We start from the raw sequence: 13,298 nt of genomic DNA, 5'->3' as shown, positions 1-13,298 counted from the left end.
GTGCAAAGAACGACTCTTTCTTGCAAGTGTGAGGATCGCTTTACGATAGCTGACAAGCATAAAGATTGCCTTCTGGAGTGGCCAGCAACCGTTTTTTTCCGATTACAGACACATTTACATATATTCGAACATGCGGCGCTGGGGTTAGAGAAGGAACAATTATTCATATGTACTGTACTAATACTAACTGAAATTCTTTTAATTATAAAAACACAACTCCTTTTTAGTTGTATCCCGGTATGACGAAGTCACGTGATATACCTAGTAATAAAGTACAGAAATGTTAGTAATTTTTCCATCTGGATGAATTCGTCGAATAAAATTATCGAAAATTTTGGTACTGACAATTTATCTTACATTTTTCAATGTTGTAGTTATATAAGATACACGAGAACTACAATGTATTTTATCCATACCTAGGTACAGTATTTATGACCCTCAAATCCATTTATAGATGAATCTAGAAGCCAGAGTTTTATGTAAATAAGTGTGATTCTCATCCACGAAATACATTGCACACGAATCTTATTTATATTCAGGGTGGATATAATTAAAGTTTCCCTATTCAGATCACTCTGTATGTGTAACCAATAAACGGATTCACAACAAAATTTGTTTACGGTCCAATCCGTGTATAGGATAGAAAAAAGGATTTTGCAGATAGTTTAAAAATTTCCGCTAGAGGACACTTTACAGGAAAGTACAGGAAAGGCCGCGTTTCTTTTGCAGCGCTCGAGAAGCGCTTTACAGAGAACACACTGAAACTGGTTTCTAATTGACCAACATTGCTCGTGACGTCATTTCGCTACACTCTCGCTGCATAAAGAAACGCGGCCTCTGTAACCCGTTTCTAAATGCAGCGCTGCAATGTAGCAAACCGTTTCTAAACGTTTGCTGCAAGAGGTTGTTGCAGCAAAGATAATGCAGCTTTTACGTCAGCTACACGTGTAAAGCAAAATGGACGCTTGTATGTATAATACGATATTATGCTGTAAAAATAAAAAAGTCGAAGTGACTGTAGATAAAAATATTATGGAAAGATTAAGAAGGATTAAATTTTATAAAATGACTGAAAGTTATCTAAAGAATAAGAAAATACTATATTTTAAATATAATTATATATCTCCTATCTCATTACTTTGTTCACATTTTTGGAAAGAGAAATGCTTAATTCTTTATATCTGTTTAGTTAAAAAACTACAATGTGTAAATAAAGCACTACTTTCGGCCGTAACAGGAATTAAAGGATTGATTACGGCGTCCACATTTTGCTCGATCGAAAAGCGTTTCTAAACTATGATGCAGCGACATGCAGCGATAGCTGCTCGTGACGTCATTTTTGCTACACTCTCTCTGCATGAAGAAACGCGGCCAAACGAACACAGGTGAAGTTTCAATCTGTTATTTTAAACATCGAGAATAAAGTTCATCGTCTTCAATCAGACCGTTCATTATCTTTAAGTTTTGTACCTGAACAATGTGTCACACATTGAGCAACATTCTTTATATCAGTAAATAGTATCTGCAAAAGGCATGTCTTTTGAGGAACGAAGAAATATGTTTTTGTTCTTTTGTTTCCTGTATTTTCCTGTAAAGTATCTTCTAGCGGAAGTTTTTGAATTAAATTTAGTTTTGAAAAATCCTATTCCGCACCTTTTGCATAGTTTCCATGCATACAATTTCAGATGTCAATCCTCTTATTGGCTATAGACTGCTCTATACAGAAGAGACCTTAATTACGGCCACCCTGTACATAAAACGTTTTAATATTTTCATGTACATTGATTAATATCCCGAAAGTTTCCTGTTATAATATTTATTTTTGAGTAAATAATTAGTATTATAGTGAGACCCCTTAAAGTCGTTGTAAACCGGAGTTACCAATGTAATCACATTGTCATAAGTTACAGTAGTGTGTAGAGTGTTTCTGAATTATTCTAAAACTAATTACTTCAAGTAACAAATTATTTTTGCAATTAAATGAATAATAAATTATTAATTAATTAAAAGGTTTAATTAAAACTAGGTGTATATTCATATCAACGATAAAGTATATCCGTCTGTCGATATCTCTTGATAAGTGTGTAAATATCAGTTGATGTGAAGTAAAGTAACAGCTGTCACTCTTCCATCATTAAAAACAATGAAATAATTCTGTTTCAACTGATATAAACTGTCACGTAAATATCGTTACGCGGTGGGAGCCAACATATTTTTATCAGATTTTGTAATCAAATCCGATAACTTTATACATTTTTTATATATAAATTACAGTTTTTGAAACTTACTTCCACTCCCCTTGTACATCTCTAGGCTCAACATGAAGGCTTGGTTCGTATTATCTCTCCTTGTCTGCTACGCTGCAGCTGTTGGTCAGTGGGAAGATCTTGATGTTAATGATGAAGAAGCTCAAGATCTTGCAAAAATAGCTGCTGCAACAGTTAACACGCAGTTTAAATCTCGCAATCATCACAAATTAGTCGAGATTGTTCGAGTGAGAAAACAGGTAAGAGCCAACATTTTAGATCTGAATTTATTTTTGGTTTTTTAAAACATTAATCAAATATCTAATTATATCTAATTGTTCTGTTGATAGTTTTTACTGTTTTATAAATTAAGCAAGTGTGTATGTTTTGGCTTAAAGTGCTCTTCTCTGTCTTTTTCCAGTTGTATTATACTAAACTGCCCTCCCTAGAAATTATCTTTCTTGTATGTTATCAAGTGCCTATCTGAATATTTTATGTATTGCAAATAGGAACTAATATAGATTACGTTCTATATATGCTATTACCAGTAGCGTCCATAACTATTCATCTATTGAAATACTATTTTAAATTAAATATTCTTCATTTTATAGGTAGTCGCTGGCTTAAAATATGAAGCTAAGATTACTCTGCGTGAAACTGACTGCAAGAAGAGTGAAACAACCTTTGAGGATGCTAACGATTGCGATTTCAAGGATGGAAGCGTAAGTTTCAGATATGTTTTTTTTTTTATTTTAAAGATAAACGTTAATAAATAACAATATTTATAAACAATTCCCAGTTCGTGAAGTACTGCACCGTTACATTATGGGATCAAGTTAACAAAGGAGATAGAAAACTGATACATTTCTCATGTAGTTCCCGTCCATTCCAATGAAGCTTTATTAATAAATAAAATATAGAATAATTTGTGAGTTTTTTTTATTTTTATTGAAATACTTACAAACAATTTAGTTTTACATAGATTATATGCCAGTTTGAATTTAAAACATATTATTTTTGAGGAAAAAAACAGTCATGAGTGTACGAGGTGTCTATCATTTCACCGTACTTAGTAATGTTTAATACGGGTGAATGATAATGGAAATCTTATATATCAGTGATACTTTGTCTTACATAGTGCACTAAAAAGTATATTATGAAGGTCTTTCACATAACAAATTAAATAATCGTTCATAAAGTTGTGAGTTCTGTTGCAAATTATATCTATAAATACTTCTATTAAAACTTCGCCATTTTAATCTTTAAATAGAACAGTTGTAAATTAATTATAATGCTTTAGTTTTAACGCAGGCTTATTGTCTATTTTTGCTGATATAGTTAATTGTAAGATGTGTAGTTGGGCTGCCATTTGAAAAATTGTAAACCTATAAATTATTACAGTCGTCTGTTCCTTAAACTCCAGAAGGGTGTTAAATATATGGAAAATGAGACCATCGATGGAAACACTAGCGGCAAGAAGAACCGATATTCTACGCAAGAACTTCTGATGGATTAAAAACTTCGGTTAAATTAAAATTAAAAATTTAACATAAGCAATTTGCATATAAAACTGTAAATCTGATTCGCGTAAACGATAAACTTAATGAAATTCGAATTTCAATTATAACAGAATAGCTTTAGAAATAAAAACATTAAAAATTTTTAACATTATTCTTACTTACCTTCCTGTAAATGAATATTTGTACGTATAAACAGCTAACATATGTGCAATTTAATAGCAATTACTATTCGTAGAAAGTGCGCATATTCTGAGATGTAAGCAATTAAATATACCAGAAAAACAATTTATTGTTTTCCTGGTATATTTAATGTGTTACCTTTAAAAATTATCCAGAAATTTACAAAAATCAACAACAAGAACGTGATCCACCTTCTTTTCCTTCCTTACTTCCGACCCTATCCCTCCTCTTCTTTTATGGCTAAGTCGACTAGACAGCCTTCTTACTTTAAATTAAATAAATAAATAAATAAATAAAAATCTTGTAGCCATTTTTTGACCCCTCCCTCCAAGTTGTGAACAATTACGTGCTTTCGGAAAATCTCTCACAATTAATTGTGTGTACAATATTTCATGAACCCTTTGATAATGAAGGGTAAATAAAATAATAGTTTAGTGTAATATACCAAATACGAGCTTGGTTTTTTGAAGGTCTTTAAAACACGTTCACGACTGGTTTGGCATAGGGCGAAGGAAAGTGTTGCAAGATTAAAAAACGAGATAAACTAGAAACACGCAACGTAAATTATAAAATGTAAACAACGAGCAATTATTTATTCTTACATCTTCACAATGCCGGGCTGTAATTTTTAATTTATATCATTTAAAATATATGCTCTTTCACCTCAAAACTTTTCTCTCTACATCATACTATTAAGCAATATAATCGTGCTGGTTATCAATCTAACACTTTTCACCAAAAACTTTTTGAATGGAAATAATTTGATTTCCGGTTCGCATCGGAAGTTAATCGGGGCTTTCTTCACCTACTGTTTTTATATCTGGTTTTGTCTTTGATCTACGTAACTCTGTTATCGAGATTAAGGAAGGACAGTGGGAATTTATAGGTCTATATTGCAGTCCAAAAACTACTTTCAAATAATTAATTAAACGTTCCATTAATACAATTATGTTGCAGTTGGGATTGTTTGATTTTCAATTATCTTGCGGTTTCCGTTATCCTGTTACACGTGTATTTTACTACTATAATTTAAAATTTGCAGAAAAATTTTTAATAGGAATAAGAGTAATAAAGAGCACAAAGAATAATTAAAATCGTTTGTATTAATTTAGCCTGTCACCTAAAAGTGTGTAACAGAGAATTTGACAAAATGTAAACATCCGGCAACGAGTTGCTTAACTTTTCCGTCAATATTTAAACATTTTGATGGCGCCTTCCGTCGTGATATGTTATATAAATTTGTTTTATATCTTTAATTATTATAATATGGCAGAGAGTTTAATTTTGAGGGTAGGGATGCGTTTTAGAAGTAAAAAAATTTTAATGCTAATAACGAGTAAAGTGGTCGTTAATTTCGATCCTACTCAAGTTACGATACACGACTCCCTGTATTTTCCCACCACCTCAACTTTTAACAATCAAAATTTGATAGAATCAATCCTTAATATAAAAAACGCCATGCAAAATTTCAGAGATTTTCGACAAAAAGCACGGGAGTTATTAACCGTCAGAGCATTTTTGACATTTTAAGGTTCCTCGAGTCCAAAAATGTAAACATCGAAGGTCATCTTTTGTTCGATCGTCGCAGTTTTCCTCTGTTATATACAACAGTTAGGAAAGGAAAAGTCAATGCAGGAAAAAAAAATTGAATATAGTGACGGTTTTAAGTGGAGAAAATGTGACAATCTACATTTACTTTTAAAATTTATTTTACATTTTACATTCTTCATTTCGTAATACTTCACGAGTGAGTATGAAATATTATATTATATAAATAACAATTTTTCTTTTATTTGGTTCATATTATCTATAATGTTTACAGCATTCTCAAAGGAAATCCAAATGAACAGTTGTAAAGAATATACGTCAATTACAACCAACTGGTTAGAATATGATTTCTATTAATTTCTACGTTTATTTTTGAATCATTTGTTCCTACAGTAGCTAAGCAATTTGAGTCTTTTGGGCAGCAAGACACCTGCCAGAACTTCTAGGACTTCCTTTAACAATTTAAAACATTCAAGTTTGGTTTGGTTTGTTATCATGAGTTTCGAGTTATGAAAAGTGTTTTCATGTTTATTTTAAGTACATTTTATGTATACTTTTGAAGTACGTATGAAAAACATACACTTATGCAACTCACTAAATACTTAATAATGTTGCATCATAGAATTTCTGTAAGTGAAATATATGGTTCCATTTACATCAGGTTCTGTTGAAATCATGTGTGCAGCGCCTAAATTACTAAAAGTCAGAAATTTAATTCTCTCCCTTCAAAATACTTCTTACCTGTGACAAGTAAGGCATTTTTATAATATGTAAGATTAATGCTAACGGTTAAGAGTTGAAAGTTTATATATTAACCCGTATATACTATGTAAATTTGGTGAAGCTATATATATATATCGTAGGCCTATATCTTAAATTTTATCGAACTGTTCCAATTAGCTGTAACAATGTTATATGAGATTAGTAAATTAAATTCTATATGCTTACGTAAATCTTAACAAAAACAATGTAGTTATGCCTAAAAGTGTCAAAATCGATTCGATAACGAATTATTAATGTAAAACTATCCAAAGTAAAGTTATATTTAAAAAATATATCTAGAAATGAGTTGCGTAAGTTTCCCGCCGAAAACTCTTTATCTTGAAGAAACGCATTAGCAAAGTTAAAAAAATTGCGTGTGGCGCCATCTGTTATGAGATTTTATTTTTTAAAAATATGGTGAATCGAATTTAATAAATTTTCTTGACTTTAGCGTAAAAACAAGCTTTAAAACAGAGAAACTAAAAATCTTAAAATGTTGATTTTGTTTGTAATTCTTATTTACCTTTTATCAGAGAAGAAGAGTTAACACTAAGGTTACTCAGAGAGAAAAACAATCATTCACTTTTCTAAATCATGCAATACATATGGGACGATTTTTATACGGATATTTTCACCCCTCTTCAGGCTATTAGAGAAAAGAGCAATAGTATTAATATAAACTTACAACTGATCTCTCTTCATAACTGACGATATCGGAAAACGCGCCTTCTATCACCATTCCATTATTTAAATTAATAGTATTATTTACATGTATCATTGCCACATGTTCATTAAATTTACTCAAGTAAATGTTTTTTTTTTTTTTTTTTTTTTTTTTAATAGAAGAATTTCATATTATATTTACTGAAAAACTGTCTCGATCATTACATATAAATATAATTTCTCGTCTAATACAATTGATCAAGTTCTGTATGGTAAATCAATATATATTATAAATGTAAGTGTACAATGGGCGTGCCGCTGAAACTGAAAAACGAGTCCTGGTACGATCAAGGGAGTTATATGGTGTGGTAACCCTGCATCCCCCATCCATGAAGAAGGTTCCCGTTTTTACTTGAAGGGCGTGTCGTTGAAGATATAAGGGCTGGAAGTTTCGCCCTCTAGAAATTTCTAGAACAGTCCAGATCACTCGAGAGTGTTCTGGACCCAGCGCAGAGCCCAACCGGTTAACAATTGAAAGTTGAGATTTGGTACACAGGGTTCGTCACGAGAACGTTTAGAAGAGATTTTTCAAAATTCCTTGACAGGGGAGAGGGAAAGGATTATAGCTTCTGCTGAAGAACTCTGCTTCCACTGTACTATTTGAAATGCAGTTTTTTGCGTTTTTGACTGCGTTTAATAGGGTACGCTACGAGAATGCACACTAAGAAAGAATTTTTGGAACTTCTTTCGCGGGGAAGAGGGAAAGAATTAACGCTTATCCTAAAGAACTCAGCTTCTACTGCACTATTTTACATGCAATGTTTTGTTTTTAACTGCGTTTTATTAGAGTACCACGTGGGGATGAAAGAAGTTTATTCCTTAACAATGGAAGTGTTAAGAGATAGCGGTGTGCAAGATTTACAGGCGCAGATGCGGTTTTTTGAGGGAAATCGATCATATTTTTAGACCCATCTAAAATTTCTCTAATTAGTCTGGAAACAGAGGGACCTAATTCTTGCATTTTGTGAAAACGGGTAAGATTGGCTATAATGTAATAATTTTAATTTTCGCTATCGTTACATTTTGCCTGAGCAACGCCGGGCTTATCTGCTAGTATATAATAAATTTAATACAAAGCTTCGATAAACTATGCCAAAAGGATATTCAAGCCTAAGAGTAGACATGAGTTGGAGAAGACTTAGCCTGAGTTGAAAGGGTCTGTGTGAGATGAAAGGGCTGAAATGAGTATGGGAGACACATGGATCACAGTAATAAAATTTGTAAAAAAAGTAAAACATTAACCTTCCAACTCAGACTGAGTCTTTCACTGCGCGATAGTGCTTTACTTGTTGTACAGTACATCTAACTGAAATGAAACATGATGCTTTTCAGTGTAAAAACGACTCTCAAGATATCGTCAACATACATGTAAAAGTGTTATGGTGTCATAGTTATGAGCACCTTAACACTTTTACATGTATGCATCAATATAGTGTATGCAGCAATATACGGTATGCAGCAATATAGTGTGCCGCGGCATCCCGGTTGAAAATCATTGCTCTATACTCATAAAATCAGGGTGCCAAACCATATCTTTATTCAAATAGAGAGGGTTCCTGATAATTTTCTATTGCACTCTCCTCTACTGCGGCTCTTGACCCTCCGAACAGTCGACACAATACCAACGGCAGCGACACAGGCTCTGTGTGAACGGACTTTTCTTCCTCTGGCTTCCAGTCACTACTGTGTGTGTTTCCACCATCGAAGATCCAGCTCTGACTGTACGTACTCTCCTGCGGGTTTCCTGGCCTCGTCCATGTGTACAGCCCCTTGTACTGTTCTCTCCTGTTGTTTGTCTGTACATTTACTTTAAACCATCTGGTTTTCTGTATCTCTACAATTAATGTTTTCCGTGATTCCCATACGTTTTCTGTTGACAATTGTTGCCTGATTGTATCTACGCTCCTATGTACTTCCCTGTATAGTATAGTATCTCCTTCTGTATAGTAGACTCCTGCTGTGTCTTAACCCAGCACCGCGCTGGTGGTTTTCTACCACTACTTGTAAAGCACGTACTTGTACTTGCTGCTCGGCCATTTTACTGTTTTACCCATCTACTGTCGGTTACTTATATGTTTTGCTATGCTTGCGTTTTGCCAACAGATCCCAATTGTTGCGCCACCTCTTTCTATATAGCTTGTTTCTGTTTTTGTATAACTTGTATTTGCTCTGTTCTTATGTATATATTTTTGTAGTTTGCTTTATTTCTAACAAATGCGATGCAAGCGCCCGAGTTCTCATCTTTATTCTGCCCCCCTCTTCATCCCTATTCTTCATACTCTCCATTCTTTCTTCCGAACATTCAATCTTCAGGTTTTACTTTCGAGGGACACCAGACGGTCCTCTTTCAAAAGTTAACGTTAATATTACACTCAATTGAAAAAATGATCGTTTCAGAACTCAAACAAACTAATGATAATAATTTAAAAAATATGTTTCAAATTAGAATACTTTTGATATTTTACTTTATCTCTTCTCAGTATCATTTTTCCATTAAAATATGGTTAATTTCGTATAGTTCTAGTAGCAGCGTTGTTTATTAATTGATTTCTTGTCGCAGAACAGAAATTAATGATTAAAATCCATTTAAAAATTATTAAACATTATAGAAATTAAAAATTGAGAAAATTGTTCATAAGGTTGAAATGTTTTTCATATTTTACATCACGTTCATTTAATTTTATGGTAGTAAAGCATTATGAGACATAACATTTACATTTAAAACGTATGTGTAATGGAACACTGGAATGTTAAAAGCAAAATTGGTTAAAACTTTATGGCTGAAATTTTCTCTTCAGATCGATGATCAATTAATGTATTATTAGAGACGTGAAAATAATTAGAAAACATTTCAAATATCAAAATGGTTGCTAAGAAATACTAATTCATCGGAGAAATTCAAATGATGCATATCACATGACATTGAAAAATTGAAAGTTAATTCGACTTCACTGATTTTAATTGTCTGTAAGTGGAAAGTCACTCTCAAGAAATAAATCACACGAAAATATCATAAAATCAAAAATAAATGTTGTTAAATTATTCATAGAAGAACCTTGAACAGGACAGCAATTAATTAAATCGATATAGCAATAAAGTATCTGCAAATACGTTCAGATAGCAGATTAACATGTATTAAGAATTTGCTTTTATATAGGCCATTATCTTAAGTGTTTTGGTTCATATATTATTAATTCTTTGTTTACTGTCATAATTCATTTGAAATCTTATGTATCATTCATTATAGCATTATATTCATTCCTTTTATAAGAATAATTTACGCTACGACGCAGATTTGTTTGAAAATTCATGACTGAAGGACAAAGAAGGTAATTGCATAATAAATATTAATGGTAAGTAATTTTAATAAATAAATAAATCGATAATTCATCAATTAATGTGTTTTAGTACTAAACATGTCTTCAACACAGAGAGAAGAGGTTTGCTTCAACTGTCTTGTACAACCTTGTCTAAATTTTGCGGTAATTTTTAGTATAGATCCATTCTTTCCTTGTAACTGTCAAGTAAGACAACCTTCGACGTATTTCCATAAAGTTATAAAGAAATATTACATTCAAACAATTGAAATATTCTCATGGGGACATTTTGTGTTGGCGATATTGGTGCTTATACCAACTCATATTTTTAAATGCCCCTGTGAATCTATATTTTCTATAATCAGTGTTGGAACAACAGAATTTAAAATTGGAGGCTTAATTTTATCATTCGTTAGCTCAACGATACTCACGTTTTTTAGACATAATAAGATTAAAGTAGATGTAAAGTTGAGGCATCCAATTTTTCAGAATGAAAAGGCATTCCACACAATTAATAATGTATCATTATTGATATCTATAATAATAATTCTCTTGATCTCTTCGATGGCAATAGTAAATTCGTTTGTGTTTTATCCTGCTTGGCGTATGGGAGCAACATTTGAAAGTGAAGCTTTCATTTGTTGCATAGAATATGGAATATGGGTTAGTTACGTTATCGGTGGAATTGGTATTTTTTCAATACTAGCAGGAATAAGTGGATTTGTAATCGTAAAGGAATTTCAACAACTGTCCTCAGAACTCACATTGTTAAGAAGAAACCAGAATAACGTTCAAGTCCTATTAGAAGAAATCATGGCCCGTCAAGACGATTTATGGCGTAATGTATCACAACTGAACAATAAATTAAACTATGTAATAGTTGTAATTCACACCGCTGTCACATTCGGAACCAGTTTCAGCTACTACATGTATCTGTATATAGATATGGATAAATCTATCAAATACATAATGCTTGGCTTAGTTGTTATCTTAACTTTTGTTTGTATCATTTATGGATTTCTTGCGTCTTATGCCGCTTTTTCGGTATGTTCAATGAAAACAGTAGTTTCTTGTAGTTATTTCTATTTTTTTTAAATAATATTATTGTTTGCTTTCAGATACAGAACACCTTTCAAGATATTCGTGGGGTTGCAGCGTGCAAGCTTTCTCCACAATTTCAGTTAAAAGTAAGTTGCGTTAATACTAGTGAAATCATTCACAAATCATTATAATTTATAATTTATTTTAAATTTTATCGCATTCTTAAAATGCATTTCTTAAAATATACAGGTCCTGGATTTTATGAAACGTTTTGGAAAGTGCTCATTGGCTTTATCTATAGGAGGTTGTTTCAATATCACTAAGAACTTTCCCCTGAAGGTATAGTTTTCAAATATCTGAAGAAAAACTTCATAAAAATGAAATAATAACAAATGCTAATAATGTTTTACGCAATTTTTTCAGCTGGCAAAATCCTTGCATTCAGTTTTTTCAAGTTTGTTAAAACTGAGAAATGTTTCTCATCAAAGCAGAAATCGCGCTGAAATTTTAACTTGCAATAATACTTATTGATAAAAATCCAATCGTCATACATTATCGAAATTGTCTGATATAATTTGGTGCAAGTTTGTATGCAACCAAGTAAAATACAGTGTGACCAAAAATTCGCTCATCAAATAATGGTAATCACTGTACTTGTTGTTTCAGACGCAATAATGACTGGAAGTAATTACGATGATTCCTGAATAATGAGTGCAGTTTGTTTTCTTAAGTGGGTATAATCACAGAACACGGGATGCAAATCAGGAATTCCAACGCCTCCACCTAAACTTTATGGAAAATTACACCAAGCTCTTAGCAATTTCCTAGCGGAATTTAAGAATACATTTATTATCCTGGATAACAAACTTCACTCGTTGATCGGGGTCAACATGATTATTTCCGGTCATTATTGCATCTGAAACAATGACACTGATTACCCCATTTCGCAAGTGACATTTTGACCACAGTGTATAGCAGGGGTGGACAAGGAAGAGTTCAGTGGGAAACGAAATATAGGTTTTGCAAAACGCATGGGAGCCGCAGTTCTGTACTGTCGTGGCGGATAGTATAATAAGGTGCGCGATTTTATATATAATGAATAATATAAGACAAATATTGAATTTTTTAAATAATCATATTATCACAAAATTATAAAAATGAAATTGTAAAAATAATAATATAAAACAGAAATTAACACTTTCAGCAAGAGCCGCATGTAACTCAAAAAGAGCCGCATTTGCCCACACCTGGTCTATAGGCTTCGTTTCGCTTACACAGTTAGGAATTTGTTTTTTGCAATAAACATTATAATCCCAAATTCCAGCACAACTTTAAAAATATTTTAGTAAATTTTTATAAATGCTTGTTTAAGGTGAAAGTTCACTTAGATACGAAGGTTTAAAGCAATGGCTGACTTGTATTCCTTTGTATATACTGAACTATCACTGCTATTTACGAAAGCTCGGGTTTATTAAATATATTCCAGAGAATTTGCTTGAAAATTGAGTGAAACTTGATTGATATAGAAGAGATTGGTATTGAGCTTTCACGTTAAAGATAATTATTACTTTTTGTTTTCTTGATATCGTGCTTTTATCACCTTTTCGGCTCTGTTAGCAATCAGTCAAAAAATAACCGCGCAAGATTTTTATATTATGCACTCAAGAGACCATGAAAAGTCCAGAAATGCAAACAAATTCTGTTGTTTTTTTCTGTATTTATGATTGTTGGTGTGTATGTGGGTGTACGTGAAAGGCACGATTTTGTTCAACCCGTTTAAAGCGTAATAAAACTTGTGCTTTTTCGTCAGAAATTTTTGAATTTTGTAGAGATATTTCTGTAATAGTGGCGATTACACGTGGAGAACGTGAGGAGTTAAAGGGCGACATTTGTCATATCTCGATAGGAACAGACTTATTGAAAGATTTTACTCGTTATTAACATTTACAATTTATTATAGA

At 32.2% G+C, this 13,298-nt stretch overlaps 2 protein-coding genes across 2 annotated transcripts; both read left to right on the top strand.

Moving 5' to 3' along the window:
- The first annotated feature begins 2,280 nt into the window (after nucleotides 1–2,280).
- Nucleotides 2,281–3,173, top strand: LOC136979789 (cystatin-1-like). Its single transcript, XM_067275815.1, has 3 exons — nucleotides 2,281–2,506; nucleotides 2,858–2,968; nucleotides 3,046–3,173. The coding sequence occupies exons 1-3, from the start codon at nucleotides 2,321–2,323 to the stop codon at nucleotides 3,139–3,141; spliced, it is 393 nt and encodes a 130-aa protein (XP_067131916.1). The 5' UTR covers nucleotides 2,281–2,320; the 3' UTR covers nucleotides 3,142–3,173.
- An 8,057-nt stretch (nucleotides 3,174–11,230) lies between these two features.
- On the top strand, nucleotides 11,231–11,916 carry LOC136979790 (uncharacterized). The gene is made up of 4 exons (XM_067275816.1): nucleotides 11,231–11,340; nucleotides 11,415–11,483; nucleotides 11,587–11,676; nucleotides 11,761–11,916. The coding sequence occupies exons 1-4, from the start codon at nucleotides 11,242–11,244 to the stop codon at nucleotides 11,866–11,868; spliced, it is 366 nt and encodes a 121-aa protein (XP_067131917.1). The 5' UTR covers nucleotides 11,231–11,241; the 3' UTR covers nucleotides 11,869–11,916.
- The last annotated feature ends 1,382 nt before the right edge of the window (nucleotides 11,917–13,298 follow it).

This window comes from Centruroides vittatus, unplaced genomic scaffold (genome assembly GCF_030686945.1).
Source record: "Centruroides vittatus isolate TY-2023 unplaced genomic scaffold, ASM3068694v2 contig_641, whole genome shotgun sequence".
NCBI classification, from domain to species: Eukaryota; Metazoa; Arthropoda; class Arachnida; order Scorpiones; family Buthidae; genus Centruroides; species Centruroides vittatus.
The sequence above is the reverse complement of the archived record's forward strand: the minus strand, read 5'-3'. Positions and strand labels throughout refer to the sequence as shown.